Source organism: Lissotriton helveticus, chromosome 12, assembly GCF_964261635.1.
Source record: "Lissotriton helveticus chromosome 12, aLisHel1.1, whole genome shotgun sequence".
Taxonomy (NCBI): domain Eukaryota; kingdom Metazoa; phylum Chordata; class Amphibia; order Caudata; family Salamandridae; genus Lissotriton; species Lissotriton helveticus.
Genome location: NC_136073.1, coordinates 577,096,838 through 577,118,179, shown reverse-complemented (window position 1 = coordinate 577,118,179; position 21,342 = coordinate 577,096,838). Strand labels below are relative to the sequence as shown.

General features: G+C 44.6%; 1 protein-coding gene across 1 annotated transcript in view; it reads right to left on the bottom strand.

Annotated features, from left to right (window-relative positions):
- CNGB1 (cyclic nucleotide gated channel subunit beta 1) overlaps positions 1–21,342 on the bottom strand; it is a 1,191,945-nt gene that overhangs the window by 946,850 nt on the left and 223,753 nt on the right. The window contains 1 exon segment of the mRNA XM_078668834.1: positions 4,466–4,499. Coding sequence (XP_078524960.1) covers positions 4,466–4,499 — 34 coding nt within the window.

The window sequence follows — 21,342 nt, the reverse complement described above, 5'->3', positions numbered from 1 at the left end:
AGTGCTACCGTCTGGCCTTGGTCAAGAAGTTTTCTGATATTTTCAGTGACACCTAGCAGGGCGGTATCATATCAAGTCAAGTCAAAACCACTTTATTCGATTTAGTTAAAAATCATAAAAGCATGCTACAATCAAGAAAAAAGGCATTTCAATTTCATAAAAAATTCATACAATACAATGGCATTATTTATACGAAAATTAAAAGCAAACATTAAAATAGTTACAGGATAAAATTGTTGTTGGAACTGGGTAGCCCGGCCTAGGGCAAGACATGCATTTCAGAGGCACAGTGTTAAGGTTGCAGACCACCCAAGAATAAAACCACGCAATAGCACACAAAAGAAAACGCTACACCAAAAATGTTAGGAAAATATGAGCTGTTTTATAAAAATAGGATTCTCTTTGCTTTAACTCTTAGTATTCACACCGGAAAAATTTACACTTAGTTTAAGAGAAATTACAACACTGTTTGTCTATAGAAAGAGAATTACAACTCCATGCAGGTAACTGGTACATATGCTTAGTTTTTCACCATTACTAGATTGACCTTTTATACAGATTCCCTTTTGGAGAGAAAACACATTACCTATTAATCAGGAATTTCAGATAATCTCTACCAAGGTGCTAACTGGTCATTAACTTTACATTCCTAGAGATTCTAGCATTTAATTAAGCATAGTTTCTAAGGTTCTGTAATCTACAACTGGTCTCAGCACTTGCAGTAACACTTTTAGTCTTCTATTTAAATTACCAATGAATTTCTGTGTTGCCTTACATTTTACAAGCACTATATCATTAATAAGCAGGTAACCTTTTATGCCTTTTTAAGCCAGTTATATATGTGTCAGATTTGTCTGTTGCTCCCCAGGACTCCAATAAGGAGGGAAAGCATCTGTCAAAAGTGAGAATTCACCATACTCAGAACTCCCCAGAAAATAGAGAGCCCCACTCCTTACTGTAGCGTGGGGACGATGTTGTCCCAGTCCCCACGCGTTGCTGACGATTTTTAGGCTCTCTTGAGGTCCCACCGGCCTCTCTCCACTCCCTTCCGCCGAAGTTCTTCAGAAAAAGGAGGGAGGGGGGGCCGCTGGGGGTTTCAGGCGCTCTAGAAGTGAGGGGGTCGTTGGGGGCTTCAGGCGCTCTAGAAATGAGGGGGGTCGTCAGGGGCTCCAGGCGCTCTAGAAATGAGGGGGTCGTCAGGGGCTCCAGGCGCTCGCTCCTCAAAGCAAACGCGGGAGACAAGATCCTTACGCGAGCGCCGCCTCTCTCTCTTCCGACCGCCTCCCCTGCTCACTGGGCAAGCGCCGGGGATCAGCGGCTCTGAGGAAGCGCCGCCTCGTTTCCACTCGCTGGCCTACTCACGGAGCATGCGCGGGGAGCTAGCGGCTCCACAACACTAGCGCTGCAGACTCCGGGCCACTTCCTCAGTCAGGCGCTCACTTCCCTCTTCAGCCGATGGGTCCGCCAGGCGCTCTCTTCCCTCTTCAGCCGATGGGCCAACCAGGCCCTGCCTGCACTACCAGGATGAGGGCAACAAGCCCAGCCACCTCAGGGCGATCGCGTCACCTTCCTCCCACGCCTCACCCGGACAGCGAGCACTCGCCAGCAAAGGCAGGTGAGGGGCAGTTGGTGAAAGGGAAGGCAGTTTGTAGACTTGAATTAATCCAAACCTCCTGGCACACACCAACCCCAGAGGAGGGGGGGGCGACTAGCAGTCCCTGGACAGGGCTGAGGGTGAAAGTAGGTGCACTCCTTGATAGGTCTCACCAGCTGGGCGGAGGACTGTGCTTCGCAGCGCGACAGTCTCCTTCTCCAGAAGCTGTCCCTGTATAATTTTAGACAAGGGTCAGCTAGGCGCCCAGGGTCTCCAGTAACTTCCTACAGCGGGGCCAGGACAAGTAACCAACAGGGGAGTAGTGGATTGGGCCAATCAGGTAGCTTCCTAGTCCAGGGGGTCAACCCTCAGTCCAACCTCTTCCCACTCTCAGCTACCACCTGTCCTCCAGCTGACTTCCACAGGTAGACAAAATGGCTGCCTCGCATTCCGCCTTTTATAGGCTGCCCTTCAATGGTCCAGCATGGACCAGAAGGTTCTGGAATGCCCTATGTTAAGCTATGGCCAAGTTCTAGGTGCGACAGTTGGGGCAGTTGGTGGCCACCATTTTAGGTGGTGCCAACTTTCCTGTCAGAACAGGCCTCAGGGCCTGAGGTAAAAAGATTATGGGGGGAAAAAGAACACCTATCCCCTTGACCAACACCTAAAAAAAATAGTAGACAGAAAAATATTAAGGATATGAGGGGCAAAAAGGGGACAAAATAAATAATAATGAGGAGGGACTGCGCAAAAAATCCAGACAGGTCTAACAATTGTCATATATAAAAAACAGTTTGTCATCCATCACAGGCCCCAATGCTACATTTACATTCTCCTCCTCCTGATCCTGACAGCTGCAACAAGGTAGTTAGCCACACCAAACATAACCAAGGGTGATTCTAACATTTGTAAATACAAGAGAGCTGGTTTTGCCTGTAAGAAAGCTTTACCTTTAAGTAGAGGCACCAAATACTTCTGTCTTGGGATATTTATAAAATGGACAAAACAACATTAGGTGCATATTGTCTTGTAAAGAAAAATTATCACATTTGCACACAGGTGCATCCTCAGGCTTGTACCAACCGTGGCTGTCACAGAGAACCGTATAAATCTGGTTAAATCGAAATTTAACCAGAAGCCACCTGTGAAAAGGAATGTTTACTTCAGCAAGGTATGGTTGAATAGCTAAACAAGTAATCGTCATGAAGTGGGCTCTGACCGTGGGTTTGATTAGTTGATTTTCCTCCCGATCCAAGCTCTTCAATTTAGGAAAGTTAAGCTTGACCCATTCTAGGTCTGCTTTTTTTAAACCCAAAGGGGAGGAAAATATCTCGGGGCGTCCAAGTTCTATTGAGCACTTGTAAATATAAGACAGCCAATCAATATCTTTAAATTTATCAAGTTTTAAACAATCCATCAATATTTTATGGTTCAGACCTAAATTGTTGTTAATCCAAACCCTAATCCATAAGAGAATAGGTGCCATGGACAGGATATCAGTAATGTACCCCAATCCAAGCTCCTGATGGACTGAAAAAGTGGCTGTCGACTCAGGGAGCCCTAACATAGACCGGAGAAACTTGTTTTCCTCCCTTTGGATAGTATCACTTTTAGCGTAACCCCACAGACCTGCTCCATACCTTGCTATTGCTAGTGTTTTTGCCTTGTACAAGGCTATTAGTGCACCGCTCGGTTTCCCACCAAGTCTCCTTGAAAAGCTTAAATTTGCATTTGCCGAGCTCCTCACCGCTTTAGTTTTAGCTATTACTTGTGGAGTCCAGCTCCCCTTAGTATCAAAAATTATTCCAAGGTATGTGAAAACTTTGACACTAGTGATCGCTTCACCGTTACAATAAAAGGGTTTGGTATTATTTTTAGCAGCCCCAAATGCCATAACATGTGATTTAGAATTATTTACCACTAGGTCAAGTGAGGACATAAAATCACTGAATGTATTTAATAGTCTTTGAAGACCTAAATGTGTCCGGGCTATTAAAGGAACATATGCTTAACAGTATTATTCATAGATGATCCAGTATAAGGAATTTGCTACGCAAACAAATGATGTACCGAATGCTGCATAAATCATACATTCACCCACAGTCAAGAGATCTGGTTTAAATCCACCGTTCCTTTCCTCACCATGCCACCCCAGTTTAGACCCAGCCATATGCAAATCAGTCTTGCCCCTGTGCCATTTGTTTGCGTAGCACTTTTCACCCTAAGTTCGGTCTGGACTGTTCCCATGAGGCAAAGGGTCAAGATTGATTTGCATATGGCTGGATGCACATTAGTGTAAAGCAGTATACTCTTTCACCCAGATATTAGGTTGCTTATGATACCACTATTACTTTTATTTGTGGCCCCCTGTCTATATATGTGCATTTTTTATGAGCATTATTTATGATAGATGTATGAGTACGATTGTGGTATGATTGATCTAATGAGTGAGTGCTGGGGTGTAACTGATATGATGATGTTTTAGTTTATATTTTGCTGTGTTTCACGTCAACTGGGGGATATTTCACTAGCTATATCAAGTCCTCTTTTGGGTGCCTTATGTAAACAAAGTTCATTTGATCATGTCACCTGATTTGTTCTATCATACATGTAAAACATTATAGAAATCTACATATATATGTATTGACTGTTTCCCTTTGAATAAAATATATTTTTGTACTAGTTATCATTGCTATTTTTCTATTTTGGTGTTACTTTCAGATGTTTGAGATTTTTATTACATTGTTTCCCTGCTTAAGATATCTGTTTAGTCATTTAGAGACGCTTCTGCGCTCAGTCTTTATTGTAGGTAGGTGACACCTTCTCCCTTCTTGTGTAGGTTTCACTTACAGCCACAGAGTGACCACTAACCTGCAGATTCTGGACTGGACTCCACCTTCACCTCCTGTGAAACAAACCAAAGAAATTGGTCAGAAATTTAGTGAAATGTCCACATTGCAGCCATCTTTCACTGAGTCACCAATAGCAAGTCTCTTTTCATCAACACCTCATCCAATGCATTCCACCTATGCTGTTGTCTGGAGCACTGAGGCTGAACTCTGTTCCCATTCTAGCTGTTTTCTCTAGCCATCCCAGTTTCTTGCTGCCCTTTTCCCAGTGCCCAACAGATGACAGGATGGAACAGGAAAGTAGAGGAGACATACTGGACAGATAATTAAGTTTTTGCATGAATGTCCATGAAAAGACATCGGAAGGAATGAGCTCTGCCACAAAAAACGTACCTGAACGAGATACACAAAGCTGTACTACAACTCACTGCAAACCTGAGGAATCATGTTTTTAATTACATACCTTGCAAGCACAAAACTGACTCCCTTCTCATTGAGGCTTCCACCAATGTTCTGTCTCACAAGATTTTGTGGCTTCAGTCTTTCTGGGATTTTGGTCCAGGGGATATTTTCAGGGAGATACATACAATTCCTTTACATCAGATCTGAAAGTTGTAGTTTTCCTGTCTTATGGTCTATCTTGATGATTTGTAAACAAGTTTGAATGTGTTTCATGAAATTAACTTTTAACACACATCTCCTTGCAACCAGTCAAACGTGCTCATCATGGAAAGGTGGCCCCCACATGCATCAATTACATTGTACTGCTTAAAGTACTTTGATATTTTGTACCAAATGTGATGGGCCAGATGCTGATATTTTAACATTCAACTATTTTAGAAATCTTTATACCGTTGGTTTGTTTATGTGAAATGATTGACCTTTTTGAGTAGTTTGAGGCTGTATTTGGCATTTCTTGCTGTGGAATTTATGTGAGAAGTCATGCTCAAGTTTTTATCTAGTGTGATATCCAGAGATTTGGCACAGTGTCCTATTGTGGGACAGTAGTTTAAAGCCTCGCAGTGAGTGAACACACTTGCATTTGTGAGGAGTGTCCTTGAGGAGATAGGAGGTATTCTGTTTTCAGTAGGTTGTGCTTCATGTGGTTTAAAGTTCAACAGTGTTGGACTGTCTTTAGTGTTTTGTTCAGGTGGAGGATGTCTCTGAGTGAGGAGAGTTTCAGGTAAAATGGAGTGTTGCGTGCATATAGGGGATATACAAGGTTAGCTTATTGTAGAATAGCTGTTAGTAGCTCCATATAAAGACTGAAGAGAGCGGGTGAAAGAACCAGCCCTCAGGGGACACATTGATGTATGATAGTTAAACTGGTTCAGATAGTTCATATTTCAGTTTGACTAGCTGTGATCGGTTGTTGAAGTAAGAAGTGAACCAGTTGTGGCTTGTGCCTCAAATGCTAAGTATGTTTCATGGTGTTCCAGGGATTCTGCCCATACACAGAACTATGCACAGGAATATAGGACCTCGGTGTATAGGGACTAAGACTTCCGACCACCTTAGCGGCCAGAAACCCAGGACCGACTAGCTATTGTGTCTCACTTACTCTCCTACACACTCATAAGGAAACAAATGATTATACACCTCCGAACACAACACTCCTGGATTTCCCAGGAATTGCGGTAACAAGACATACCTTTTCGTTCACACTCTCATACCCGTCCACAATAAGAACTAACCGAAACACGAATATAGTTTAAAGTGTTTATTTTAACTATCGCGCTCTAAAACGCAAAATACATATTATCAATAAAGTTAGTATTACAGCAAGGCCATATATCATAAAGGGAAATGTCATCATATAAAGACAGTGGAGAAAGGACTATAAAGTCTAACCACCCTCCCCTTGGTACGAAGAAGTATTACTATATAATAGAAGATCTCTGGGCTTTGTCAGCCAACCCCATACCTTAGTGGCTAGATGGTATATCTACATCTCAGGAACTGCATTGCTCTTCTCCCTGGAAAGCTCCCTCTCCAAGAGTGTGTTACGTAAACATGCATCCCCATAATATCAAAGCACGAGTATCCAGCAACAGCTGTGCTAGCATGTTTTGTCTAGGTGCTAGGGATTGACCAGAACAGAATAACAAAGGGCATTGTTTACCAGCCTTGCTCACAGTGTTCAGACTAAACTCCAGGAAGAGGCAGAGAACGAACAAAGCAGACGGTTCTCATGTGAAAGGCATAAACAGAGTCTTTAAAAAATAAAGCCCTGTAGTAACCTGCGCAAAAGCAGCATCATGGTTGCTGGGCTCTTGCTAACTTAGCGATGTCGAGAATGTCCCTATCGGCCACATGACAATGGTTGACTGTATTTAATGCTGAAGACAGGTCAAGTAATATAAGCAGGCAAGAGATCCCTGAAACCATCATCCTGAAAATGTCATCTGTGACGTTAAGTATAGCTGTTTCTGTGCGGTATCCTGCCCTGAAGTCTGACAGGGGAATGGTGAGCAGATGATGGTGTTCTATGTGTTGGTTAAGTTGCGCTAGTACACATTTTTTGAGAGATTTTGTTTGCTAGGCCTGTGGTTACTTCATTGGGGAGGGGTGTTGTGATAGTGTCGTTGTCCAGACTCGGGTAGAGATTGAGTGGCGCACAGTGGTGGTCCTATGAGTCTGGATTGAATACGGTACTGATCTGATGTTGGGATGGATATGTAGGAATCATTGAAGCTTGGAAAATGTGTGCTGGCAGGGGAGTGATCACAGTGGGTGTAAGGGGATGCGCATGGAAGTAGTGGCCCCCAGTATCCCTGTAGGTAGAGCCTACTCCCTTTTCTTCCTGTTTGTTGTGAATGTGATGGGTTTGTGGTAGTACAAGACACATGAGGCCATTGAGAAAGGTGAGTTTCCTTCAACTGGGTAAAGACTTCATTGTGTAGGGAGGGGTACAAGGTAACATAGAGTTCAAGGTGAGTCGTGTTTGGTTGTGTCGTTTCAGGAGGAGCCGTCCATGCGCTATAAGTGTTGGTCGTTAGCTGTAGTGGAGAGTAACGTTTGGGGTTGAGTTGGGGTTTTGTAGACATGCTTGCATGGGTATGTGTATGAGTATGTGCTGTGGAAAGGGTGAGTGGCAATGTTGTACCTGGTGGGGAAAATGTTTACGAGGAGGGTATCCTCAGTGTTGGTAGGGTTATTTCTTGTGGACAATTTAGGTGTATAGTGCAGTTCATTTAGGTTTTATGAAACTGTCATACCTCGAGGGTTATTTGAGTACTATGCATTGGTAATGCAGTGCAGTTCATCCGAACCCATGAGCTTTGTGCAATCGAGTCAGTGATATTGCAGTTATTCATGGACATGATCTGTGATAAGGTTATTAGTAAACTTTAGTCAGCAAAGCTTTGTGGCAATATCATGGAAGAGATGTGTGGACATTTTTATGCTAGAGTGAATACATCTTAGTTGTATGACAATTTACAGAAATGTCTACCACTTTTCCCAATAAAGAAGGTAAAAACTGACCTATTCTGACCAACCGGTTTAAACCAAACGTTGTTACAGCTGAATCATGTTTCTGTTTTAACACAATACCCTTAGGTGGTTCCCTCTACTACTCTTTTATGGGATGCATCACCTAAATGTGAGCCTTAACAGCAATTCATCTACTTTTTGCAATGTAATCTTACCAGTATGTTTTATATATTAATTTCTAATCAGGATTGAGAAAAGAAAAATGCATGTGTAGAGTCATGATTTGTCAGTGTGGTGACACTACATGAGGGCCATGTATCATGTTATTTTCAGTTCAGTCAGTGGCGTACCTAGACCTTTCACGGCGTTTGCCACCCGTGGCGGCTGCATGTAGGAGTGGGGGGGATTGGTGGTGATGGGATTTCTGCCTTTGCCGCCCCGTGACTGGTGCATGTAAGAGGTGTGGGGGGAGGCCGTCATCCCCAGAACTCATGCTTCCCGGGGCAGACCCCCCCCCCTTTGCTATGCCACTGAGTTCAGCACCATATTTTGTGACATGCAAACAAATCTAGATGTATACTACACCCCAGTGGCAGCTTCTCCGCTAGGATGGAGGAGTATCGACCCACTGCTTTTCGCAGTGGAATTTTTTTTTTAAATGAAATGATTACTCTATGTCATTATCATTTTATTTTCCCTACTAAGGCATCTCAGCGGGTGGGCGGGTACGCGGGAAGGGACATATTTGCTCTGCTCTCAGAGCAGGGGGAGGAGTGGTGGGCAATATGTAAGTACGCATGAATGTTCTCCAAGCAGGCTGCATTACAGCCTACATGGAGAACAAGCCCAGCCTCCCATTTCTTGGCTGAGCGCTGAACCACAGCACTCAGACCAATTACAACGCCCAATTGCAGCATTGTGATTAGCTATCGGGAGGCTGGGAGCAGGGTGCTTCCTGCTTCCTTTGCAGAGAAGAAGCCAGGAAGGGACGCACTAGAGGTGGCGGCGGACGGCCATCAGGCTTGCCGGCAGGTGATTGTTTTTTTGTTTTTTTAAACCTCCCCTCTTCCCCCCTCCCTGCCCCATTGCAGCTTCCCAGGAACAACTGCACCTGCTACACCCCCAGGTATGCACTGCCTCGACATAGTGGCGATCTTATCCAAGAATAGTCAGAGATTAATTTATGCTTGGTGTTGGAACTCCTGTGCTCCTCAATACTTGGGGATTTAAAGAATAATAACACGACACAGTATGTTTGTTGTATTACAACGGTCCTTTTTGGCTAAAACTCTTAACCAGTTGGATTTAAATGGTTCACGAGCTACCTATCGCTCTATAACCTACTTATTTCTCTACTATTTGGCTTTTACTAACACCACTCCACAGAGATCAATCTCCCAACACACAAACAGAAACACCAACTTCAAATTCCCTCATTTTTATCTACCACAACCACCTTCCCTCTGATGTAATCCTCAGTGACTGAATTGTAGTATTCAACAGAATCAACCATCATACCATGCTAGCAACCCATGCCTTTCTAGGCATTCTGATAAAGGAACTGGAATAGTTCTCATCGTACCTTTCTATCACTCATTCTTTGTCTCGAAGAGCTCTACATTCTATCTGTCAGCCTAAGTTGTTCCCCATTTCTAAATCCTTGTCCCTTTCCTAGTTTGTCAGTGTACTTCTTCTCTCAGGGGTGTTATCTTATCCTTTAGGTTCCATTATTACTTTCAGACTCATCCACTAAACAAAGACCTGTGGCCAGCTCACAGTCTTCCGACACTGGATGGCTTGCTGTTCCCTCATATTTAATTCTTCAAACACAGAAATTATGTATGTTCCTACCGTCTTGGCTCTCATAACTCTCCCATTCCCTTTCTCTCAGTTATCCTGTCGCCTTCCTCCTTTGCCTGTAAACTTCAAGTGAAATGCAACTACAGAGCTTGTATTGAATCTTTCACAACCTCCGCCACCAAAGCGGCAAGGTTAGGTTACCTCAACATTAGGTAACCACCCAAACCTCATTTTGACTGTCAACTCTCTGATTAAATGCCCCTGTTTTTGGGAAGATGAATAACTGTAACAGCTTACTGGTGAGGCTCCAGCAGTATTCTCTCTTCTTGATAATATAATCTGCTTCGCCAATACAACACTATACAACATTCCCAGATGCTCACCCAGGTCACTACACAGTGTGAAAGCAGGGTGGTTATCGCCCAGGCACAGGTCGCAGCACAAGCAACAATTGAGCTTGTTCAGAAGCTATACAAGGCCCTTCACCCGTCTATATTTCCAAGCTGTTCACAGTCCACAACCCTCCACACTCTCTACGTTCACGCAACCAAAACCTCCTGCCTGTATCCAGATTTCCTTGTGCACACAGAAAATCCTTCAATCATCACAGAACCCTCTGGGGAACACTCTCCTCAGTCATATCAGTGCCACTACCACCCTTGCATGTCAGTTAGACCTGGCATCTTTTGGCATGGTTTCCCCTGTGTTTTTGCTTCTGACCTCCTGTGTTTGGCCGTGTGCTGAATTTAATTGTTGCTGGCTTTAGGACTCTTGGCCCTTTACCACTGCTGACCAGTGCTAAAGTGCAAGTGCTCTGTGTCTAAACCCTGATGGTAATTGTTTTCTCCATGGTTGGCATATTTGATATACTAGTGATAGCTTGATTGATTCTTGCAGGCTTCCCCTTCCCAGTGTTGCTAGCTGTGGCTGACGGCAGTCGTACGTACGTACGTGGACGAGACGCTGATGCCCGACAGTGAGACGGAGGCAGAGAGACAAGCGGTGACGCGGTGAAGCCGTGTTACGGTGAGCGGAGCGGAGCAGTAATTCGGCGAGTAATCCGCATCAGTTCACCGTGGGGAATTGTGGAGGAAAGCGCTAACTTGGGCGTCCCCGGGAGCACAGAGAAAGGGCCGTACTGAGGCTTTTTCAGCGAATAAACGCTATAGCTCCCGAAGGTTCCGCCCCCCCTGCCCTGGGTCCTTTGTTTGGTGCAAGTTGGGCCAGGCGGGGGCGTCAAGCAGCTAACAAGAGAGCATTAAAAACTCGCTCCCTCCTGAACGGTGATAAGGAAGCCTAAAAACCCCGGGGAGCCGCACGATACAGGGGTCCCCGTGGGTACTGGGCAGATTTAAGGCAGCCCACAGAAGAAAACCTTGGTCAGCCACAGCCAGCTAGTTGGCACACAGGGAAGGTAAGTGGTAACAACTTTTAATGTTATATTAAATTTTTAAAACCATTTGGATTAGCGTGGAAGTAAATACAAAGTAAGCATAAGAAGAAGGGCGGGAGGAAAAGCCCAAACGGTTTGGAGGCCCCCCAGTTGAATAGGGGAAAGGCCACTCTACCTGGCAAAACCTTGGCAAACCCCACGGAACAAGCGAGACGTTTGGAAATGGCCCCAAGAAAGGCAAAGCCTAAGGAAATATGCCTAGACCATCGGGAAAAAGCTGAAGAGTTCGATGTCACAGCAGTCGCAGAAGGACCCATTGAGGCTATATCGATTTCTCCCGAGGGTAAATGATAAAAAGGAGAGGAAAAAAACTGCCAAGAAGGCCACTATTGAGAGTAAACTACAAGGTTGCGAGAAAGATGGCGGCCTAGTGTCAAAATCAATAAAAGACTTTGTGGGGAAGCATTTTAAGAGAACTCTTACACCGGGAAAAGGACATGCTCAAGCCCAAGTCCATGAGATTAATAAGGAGATACCAAGTATAGAAGACGTCGTGGAGACTGTTGACTCCTCCTTTATTCAGAGTGATCCAAGCCAAAGGATCCTGCCCAGTGAACCAAGACTTTCATCCTCTCCGAGAATTTTTACCTCACTAAGGGTTGAGGAAGAAGGTTCGGTAGGATTTGGGTCCAAAGAGGTGGGGGACAGCTCCAATATGTCAAACCCTGCAGCAAGAACTAGTTTTGACAGAAGTATGGATCAAGTAGAAAACCAAAGTCCAAAACCCTTAGACTCCTTAAACGAAATATTACGGAAAGGTACATTGGGCTTGGATATTACAACTTCATCCTCTGCCTTGATGCTAGGCAATATGTTGATGTTACAAAAAATGCTGCAAGGTCTGTTAGAGGTGTCTGTGTTAAATAATACCCTATTAAACAACCATGAAATACAGTTTAAGGAAATGATAGAGGAATTACAGGGGATTAGGGGACTGATGCCCAAAATGGTCAGATCAGTTCATGACTCAGCGTCAGAGGGCCAGATCGAAGGAAACATAGAGCAAACAGTAGAGGGTGGTTCCCAGAATGATGTTTATATCTCTAGATGGCCAATGTTGGTAAGGAGGCGGGTAGATTCTTTTAAATACCAGAACTTTAGTAATTCCTTTAAAAGGCTATCCCATGTGCGGGGAAGACAGAGGGACCAAAATAAAACGAAGATCAAGGAAAGGCAGGCTAAGGCAATAAGTAAAGAAAATGCCCTGCGGAAAAATAAGGGAAAAGAAATAAGGGAAACAAGGAGGCAACTCGTGCCTGCAGGAGCGGGGGCCAAAGTTGAAAGGAAAAGGGCATCACGAAGAGATACGAATAGACCCCCTAGGGATGTGGCGAACACCAAAACTACCGGTAAAAAGATAGGAGGGAAAGAACCCCAAAGAAGTTCAGCTGTTCGAGGTAGCTTAGCAGACACACTCCCTAGAATAAAGGTACAGGAGGGAAGAGGTGATTGGGATTTAAAAACCTCATATAAAAGCAACAATAATACAAGGTGGATCTACTTGAAACCTAAGGAGCAAGTGTATGGAAGGAAAAAACAAGGAAAGATAGTCCAACTAAATCGTTCCCATCTCTTACATTCGTTTGCAAAATGTTCGTCCCTGAAAGAAATTGGTACAAAGGACCTGAGACAGGTAGGGTTCGGCAGGGCTAAGAATGGAGCCGAATATACAAAGGTTCGAGTCTACTCAGGGCTTGTTAAAGAGGCAATTCAGAAAGCTGAAAAAGAAATCCTAAATGAAGGTATAAGGGTAATTCCGGAAGAAGAAGTAGAAGCAGGGAAACAGCAAGACGGAGGCTATCTGAGGTTTCACGCAGGTTTGGGGGAAAGACAGGTGAGGTGGGAAACTAGGGGTCGGGGGGGAGAAGGCTAACATCACCATAGCTGTAGAGAACCCGAAGCCCAGTAATGACTGGGGTAGTTGGGGCTTGAATAATAGTGCCTGCTCATGGGGTTTGAACGAGTCAGGGTGCCTCAGTGAGATCGACTAGGTTACCGAGTTGCCGCATAGCCTGAAACTGATCTCATGGAATATAAATGGGTTGGGAGGAACAACAAAGGCAGATGGATTAAAACAGGTTGCAAAGTACTTTGATATTATCTGTCTACAGGAGACATGGCTATGCGGCGACACTCAGGTAGTTGAAGGGTTTGTCCAATTCCACAAACCAGCCAGTAAAAAGAAAATATGTGGTCGCCACTCAGGGGGCATTATGACTCAGGCCTCAACGAGGCTTGTGAAAGAGACCAAACTAATTAACTCCTTATGTAAATGGCTATTGGTTTGTAAGGTATGTCATCTGGGCGTTGAAGGGAAGGAAGCACATTTGATTATTTTAAATGTATACATTCAATGGGGGTCTCAAAAAGAATATGATATGGAATTAGGTCTATTCAAGAAGGATATAATTGACCTAATAGAAAAGTATGGGACGGACACGCTGGTAATAATGGGAGACTTTAACCACAAATTAAATTTTGGAAGGATAGATTGTTGGTTTGAGGACATGCTGAGTGCCTATAATATAGGACCAGCAGATTTCCCACTGTGTCTAACCTCCAGTCAGGGTGAAGCCCTTGGGAAGTTCCTGGGTTCTAAAGGTTTAATAGGTTTAAATGGCAGGATGGATCCCGATCGCCCCGCCTCGCAGACATTTAGAGTAGGAAATCAACAATGCCCCATAGACTATATCTTTATCCAGGCCTGGAACTACGTACTGGTAAAAAAAGTTCCAAGTAATTAAACGTAGGGACAGTGATCATAATGCCTTGTTTTGTGAAATTATTGGGGGGGCATTAAGTACTTGTGAAAGGGTGATCCCCCAAAATGTAGAATATCCCAAGCGTTTGACTACGAAACTGACGGACGAGTATGTTGAGAAACTGGCATGTTTTCAACAAAATTTACTGAAGGATAGGCTCGAAGGCCACCAGGTAGAATGGTATGAGGATATAATAGTACAAGCGGTGACGTGTCTTAGAGTGTACCTAAAAGATAAGAAACAGGCAAAGGTAAAAACACAGCCCAGCAAAGGAAAGCCCAGGTGGTTTAACCAAGAATGTAAGGATAAAAAAAGTGTGATTCGAAAATTAGAGCGACGCTGAGGAAGAGTTATGACCCTGGGAAGGTAGAGCTCCTACTAAGTTTGAAAAAAGAATATAAATCTCTAGTAAGGCAGCAGAAAAGGATTTTTAAAGAAGAACGTTGGGGAACCCTTCTAGAGACAATTGAAAATACAAATATAAAAGGTTTCTGGAGGTTGATACAGGAAGCTGCAGGAAGGGTGCCGGGTGCTATGAGTTGTGTTGTGGAAGAGGCGGCATGAGTAAACTATTTAAGCAACCTATATAAAACTAATAGGACCTCGGAAATCAAGATGAATAGACCAACCTGGACGGGGGTATAGAAGGACTAAAATCTGATTTCTCTGTAGAGAAAGTAAAAGAAACAATTAGGAAGTCGAATTTATCACGTGCAGCAGGCCCCAATAATCTTCACGCCGTCCTAATTAAAATTCAGATAGATTGGTGGGCAGGATTCTTATCCCATATGTTTATAGCAATTCTGGATTCAGGCCACTTCCCCAAATCCTGGAGAGGGGCCATAATTAGACCTTTGCACAAAAAAGGGGAAACAAAGGACCCCAAAAATTATAGGTTGATCAACCTATTGGACATTGGGGAAAAGGTCTTCTCAAAAATAATCCATGGCAGCTTAAAAGAGTGGGCGGAGCGGCAGTCAATAGTTCCAATAGAGCAGGGCGGCTTTAAGGAAGGACATTCCACTATTCATCACTGCTTCGCATTATCGGCCGTAGCAAGGAAGTCCATGGAGCAGCAGGGCAAATTGTTTTGTTGCTTTGTGAACTTTCGCGCAGCTTTTGATTTGGTGGATAGGGACTATTTGTGGGAGACATTGAGAAAGTACGAGGTCCCCGCCGATCTCCTGCAGGTAATCCAGGAACTGCATTGACAAAATTGGGCACAGGTAATTAAAGACACCTCTGGCAGCCTTACAATGGAAATAGGGATAAACAATGGATTGAGGCAAGGCTGCGTCTTGGCCCCGCTGCTGTTTGCCATATTTTTAGCAGACTTGCCGCTTCTCTTGGGCGCAGCCAGAGGTGCAAGCCCAAAAATAAATGGTAGGCACCTGCCTTGCCTGCTGTATGCTGATTACCTTGTCATAATGGATCAAACAGAGGTGGGGCTCCAAAGGAAGCTAAATGTATTCAATGATTACTGCACTACAAAACGACTTACAGTAAGACAAAACAAAAATGTTGTGCTTTGGGAAGAAGAGGACGAAGTTCAGCTGGTACCTGGGCCAAACGAAGCTGGATACTGTAAGTGAATACAAATACCTCGGAATATGGTTTACAAGGTCTCTGCAGTGGGGCTCACATTTGGAAGCGCAGAAATTGAAAGCACACTTACCGGTATGTGGGCTGAAAAGATTTAACCATAGTTATGGCGATATGTCCTACAAGCCTCTATTGACAGCCTTTAAGGCCATGATTCCCCCGCGACTCCAATATGGGGCGGAAATACTCTGCATTGACGGTAAAAGCTCTTGGGACAAAGAGGAGGGGAAATGTTTAAAATCCCTATTGTCCCTTCCTGGGTCGGTAATGATCCAGGCAGTTAGACTGGAATTAGGCCTAACCGCATGGAATGTACAGGTGCAGCAGAGCCTCCTCAGATTCTGGAATCGGTTGGGGCAGGGGGAAATTACAAAGGTGTCGCAATGGTGCATGAAAGAAATTCAGACCAGTGAGTTAAAATGGGCTAAGGAAACGAGAAGGAAACTCCTGGCCATTTGTGACCACCTAAACATGAATATTGACCCAAGGCACTCCAAATAAATGTAATAAAGAGTGTACTTAAAGTGCAGGGTAAATAGATTTCTAGGGTAACAGACCAAGAGTATTTGAAAAAGAAAGACTCTGTAAAATGTATGTGCTCAGATTGGGAGAAAGATGTAAGCTTTCCTTATATAGATTTGCTAACGAACCGTTGGCTAAGAATAGAAGTTTTTAAGCTAAGAATAGGTATTAACCCGATATTCGCAAATAGTGCAATAAAAGCGACCTTAACGCATCCTGATGGTAAATGTGTTTGTAATTTAGACATGAAATGTAATATTTTGCACACTTTATTGGATTGTTATATATTTTTAAATTTACGTAAACAGTTCCTGCGCCCGTTATTTTTAAAATATGATGTTAAGGAGCGTTCACAAGCACGGGAGCTACTAGTTGATATGGAAAATGTAGATATCGCGATAACTATCGGGAAATATATGCAGGGTGTGTATAAGTTCCCTGGTAGGCTGGTGGCTTAAAAGTATCTAGTAGCTCTATAATCCAAATGAATTCCTGATTTTAAATTGTATAAATGTAGTTTTTAGGACATATGACTTTTAATTGTTAAGAATATGAATTTGTGAGATGTAGATTTTATATAATGAACTGTGGTTTAGAGATCAATGGTCTAAATAAACTTTGTTTTTGACTTGACTTGACTTGACTTGATATACTAGTGAGTCCTGAGTGAAGTGCTCCCAGTGTCCCCAGGGTCTACAACTCTGATACTATAGTGGGCCTGCAGCACTCGTTGTGCCACTCACGTGAGTAGCCTAGCAAACCTGACACAATCCTGCATTGCAGCGCCTGTGTGTACAGTTCTATACTGCCAATTCGACTTGGCAAGTGCACCCACTTGCCAGGCCTAATCCTTCCCTTGTATTACATGTAAGGCACCCCTAAGGTAGGCCCTCAGTAGCCCCATGGGCAGTCTGCAGTTCATTTAAGAGGTAGGACATGTATTTGTGAGATTTATATACCCTAGTAATGAAAAACTGCTAAATGTGACTACAGCAAGTTCGATCTCTCTCATAGGTTAGCATTGAAGCTGCCTGGTAACATCATACAAGTGTATATTCCAATTGTTAGTAGATAGAAAATTGGAGTTTGGTGTTGCTGGACTCACAATGCAAAATTTATTTTTTAGTGAAGGTGGTTTATAGATTGCAGGTCTGAAAATGCCACTTTTAGAAAGTCTCCATTTTCTTTCTTAACCATTCTCTGCCTCTGCCTGTCCCTTGTATACACGTCTGGGTTGGATGACAATTGGGCTTTGTGAATTCACCCTAGACAGTCAATCAATCAATCAAGGGTTTGTTAAGCACAACTACTCACCCAAAAGGGTCTCAAGGAGTTTGGGGGTGGGTGGAACGCAGCTCCGGGACAATCATGGTGTTTGGTCGAAGGCCAGGTCCTGAGGTCCTTCAAGACCCTCCAGGGTCCATGCAGCTCCTGGATGCTCATGGCGATTCCTCAAAGAGTCAGGTCTTGAGGTCTTTCAGAAACTTGGAGAGAGTTGGTGTCTGGCGGAGGTGGAGAAGGAGGGTGTTCCCTGCCTTGGCCATGAGGAAAGAGAAGGAGCGGCCTCCTGTTCTAGTCTTCTTGATGTGCTGCGCCATTGCAAGGGAAACCTGGGCTGAGCAGAGGGATGTTTGTTGTGCGTGAAACGAGAGGCGGTGGTTCAAATAGGCGGGATTAGTGTTGTGAAGGGCTTTGGGGGCGTGGGTGAGAAACTTGTAGGAGATTCTCTTCTCGACGGGGAGCCAGTGTAGTGCCCGAAGGTGTTGGGTGATGTAGCAGTGGCGCTGTAGTTTATGGACAGCGGGGCAGGGGCATTCTGGATGTTCTGGAGTTTGCGGTGAGGTTCTTTTTGATCCCGGCATGGAGTGTGTAGTCGTAGTTCAGTTTGCTGCTGATGAGGATGTGGGTGACGATTTTCCTGTGTTTGAGAGGAATCCCGTTGAAGGTCTTTCTTAGAAGACGGAGAGTGTGGAAAGAGGATGAGGTGACAGCGTTGATTTGGTGGTGCATGTTGAGTTCGGAGTCCGGGATGATTCTGAGGTTGCGTGTGTGGTCTGCTGGTGGGGATGGGTTCCCAAGGGCAGAGGGGGCCACCAGATGTCATTCCAGGAGTCGGGTGTGGGCCTAAAATGAGTACTTCGGTTTTGTCTGTGTTGAGTTGTAGGCAGATGTTCTTCATCCACCTGGGCAACAGCTTCCATTCCTCAGTGAAAGTTGGGTTTGGAGATGTTTGGTTCGTTGGATAGGGAAAGAATGAGTTGAATGTCGTCTAAGTACAATATGATGTTGAGTCTGTGTGATCTGACGATGAATGCAAGTGGAGCCATGCAGACATTGAACAGGGTGGGGCTGACGGAGGATCCTTGGGGACTCCACAGGTGGTTGGTGTGGGATCGGAGAGGCAGGGAGGGAGTCTGAGTTGCTGCATCCTGCCGGACAGTAATATACAAAGGCAGCTGAGGTGTGCGCTGCATATCCTGATGACCCATCATCAAACTGATGAGCCTTCCTGAGCTAGAGTGGTGGGAGAAGTTGACACTTGCACCTGAATAGGACTTTACCTGGCCCCACATACAGAAGTCTCCATCCCCTGTACTGTGTCTGGAGCCAGGAAGGGCAGGACTTTGGGCACTACAAAGACCTTTCTTTGAAGTCTCCAGGCTTCAAAGACTAAAATGGGTATAAGTATTGGACCTCTGACACCATATACTTGGAACACTTCTGGACTAAAGACATTTTACCTGAAAGAAGAGCTGTTGGGCTGCCAGGAGGGACTGCTACTTTTCTGTTTGCTTTGCTGTGTTGGCCTGCGTACTGCTACTTCTGTCCTGGGAGTGAGAGGACTAGACTTTGTGCTTTACAGCCTGGTTTCTAAAAGTTCCTCCAAGATCTTGAGTTGAGCTTGCCTCCTGTTGGAAGTCCCAGGGCCCTCAAAGACTTCACCTGTAGTACCATGGCTCATCAGCTAGAAGCCCTTTTTACCAAATAGTGGCAATGTCACTTCCTGGGCCCTTGGAAGTGAATTTCCATGCTACAAGAAGAAACCAAGACCGAGCGACTTTGGAACCAGCATCTGCAATTTCGATGCCATGAAGCTACCTGCACTGAAACTGTGGTTCCCGCTTGACTCAACGGCCGCAACTTACAACGCAGGCTTCGACGAGGCTGCAGAGCCTCAAAAGAACCACCACTGTGGGAGTCCCGAGCACCGTGCCACTGATGTTCATGATGCACCACTCCGACGCAGCAGCTGTGGTCCAGTGGTATGACATCAATGCCACAAAACCGAGGCCTTGCAGCATGACCACTAACTTTATCATCAATACCGCACACCAGTAAGGAACCGAGGTATCGCACCTGCAACCAACGCATCACCTCCCCTGTGCCTCGCATCGTCCCAGGGCGTTAGCGGCTCAACAACCCTGCACTGCCTCCAGGAACTGATGCCTCCCCTCCTATATGCAATGCACCATCCCTGAGTGCCAACGTGCCAAGAACCTGTACAGCAGTAAGGAACCGACACATCAGCTGCGATTGCTACAACTTACCTCCCCTGCGCCTCGTATCATGGTTGAGTTTTGGCATATCTAAGGTACTGTGCTGGGGTCTGCCCGACTCCTGTATCCGGCCCGTAGTCTCTTGCAGTCGGGCTGAACTTGTGGATTTGTATTTGGTCAAGTACGACCCGATAGCCCAAGTTGGAGCTATTGTTTTCCTAAGGACTAGAACGTTGCTGAATATTGAACGCTTCATAACTTGATTTATGTATTTTGTATTTTTTTTTAATTTTGGTCCTGTTTACTCAGATAAAAGACTTAATTGAGGAGGAAGAAGTTTTGTGAACTCAACTGTTAAGGAATGGAACTCTCTCCTCCTCTGCATTAGGTCAATTTCTAACCTGCTTATGTTTAGAAAGAATCTAAAAACCTGGCATTTCCAAAGTAATTTCCATTGAGTTTGTTGTCTTTCTCCCACAGTGCTAGCGCCTAGACACGTTCAGGTAATTATTCGCGCTTAACAAAGAAATCCCTGTAGCATAAAATAATAGAACCTAAATATTGGCTAAATTTCTAAACTCGTATGGATTACTTTTGTGGTGTTGTCACAGTGTTACTGTGCATGCGTGTACAAATACTTTACACATGGACTCTGGGGATAAGATTGACTGCTCATGCCAAGCTCCAAAGGGGATGAGCATGTATTATTCTTAGTGTGTACCTTACTTACCTTGACGAGAGCGACGGTCCCTACTTGGACAGGATGCAAACCACTGTCAACTAGAGAACCAGGTTCTAACATTGGTGTTCAGAGGTGAGGATAGGACCTGCATTTGTGCATTGCATACAGTGACTGGTATACAATACTTCCATATCTCAGACCATTGTGTACCAATATACTGCTTTTCTTTTTCCTTTCACAATTGTGTCTCAGCCTGGGGAGCCATCAGCCATACCTGCAGATTTGGAATTTGAGCAGGAAAGGTTGGAAACCTATTCAGTGTCTAAGCTCAAAAGGCTTTGAAGGGATTTCAGGTGCTCTTTTAAAGGCCTCACTAGAAAAGAGAAACTGTAAACGGCATTGAGGGCCCAGAGGAGGAGGTTGTGGAGGAGGAGGAATACAGTCTACCTAGTGATTTGTTGGGAAATCACAATCTATCGGTGGGAGGTGTCCTCCAGGGCAGGGAGCATTGTTTCCGTAGCGGAGTTGAAAGACCGGCGGCAAGACATGAAGCTCCAGTTGGAGGTGGCTAAACTCAATTTGGATGTGGAAAAACAAAACCTGGAGATAGAGAAAGAGAAGCTGTTCTCGGAAAAGGACAGGTTGGCTATGGTGGAGAAAAAATGCTTTTGGCTCAGGAGCTGAGCTTAAAGGCGCTATATTTGAAGGACAACTCCAGAATAGATGGCAACAGGATATCTTCAATGCAGTATGACTGAAATGTACATATATCTAAGAGTGTGGTGAATGATTATGTGAAGGGAGATGATATAGATCAGTGGTTTCGGTATATGAGACAGCTTTACACATGCACATGGTCACTGGTAAAGACTGGGTGCAGGCTTGTTGAAGCATTTCGCAGTGGAGGGGAGAAACACCTTTTTTCCACTAGGGTCAACAGACCAGAGGAGGCACCTTGACATGAAGGCAGCCTTGATCAAGAAATATGGTATTATCCCATATGCATACAGACAAACGTTTAGGGGGAGCATTAAACTTGATTCCCAGACATGGCTTAAGTGTGTTGATTTCTTTTGCAGAGCACTGGATGGTTGGGTGAAGGGCAATGAGGTAACAGACTATCAGGGGCTGTACAATCTGATTGAA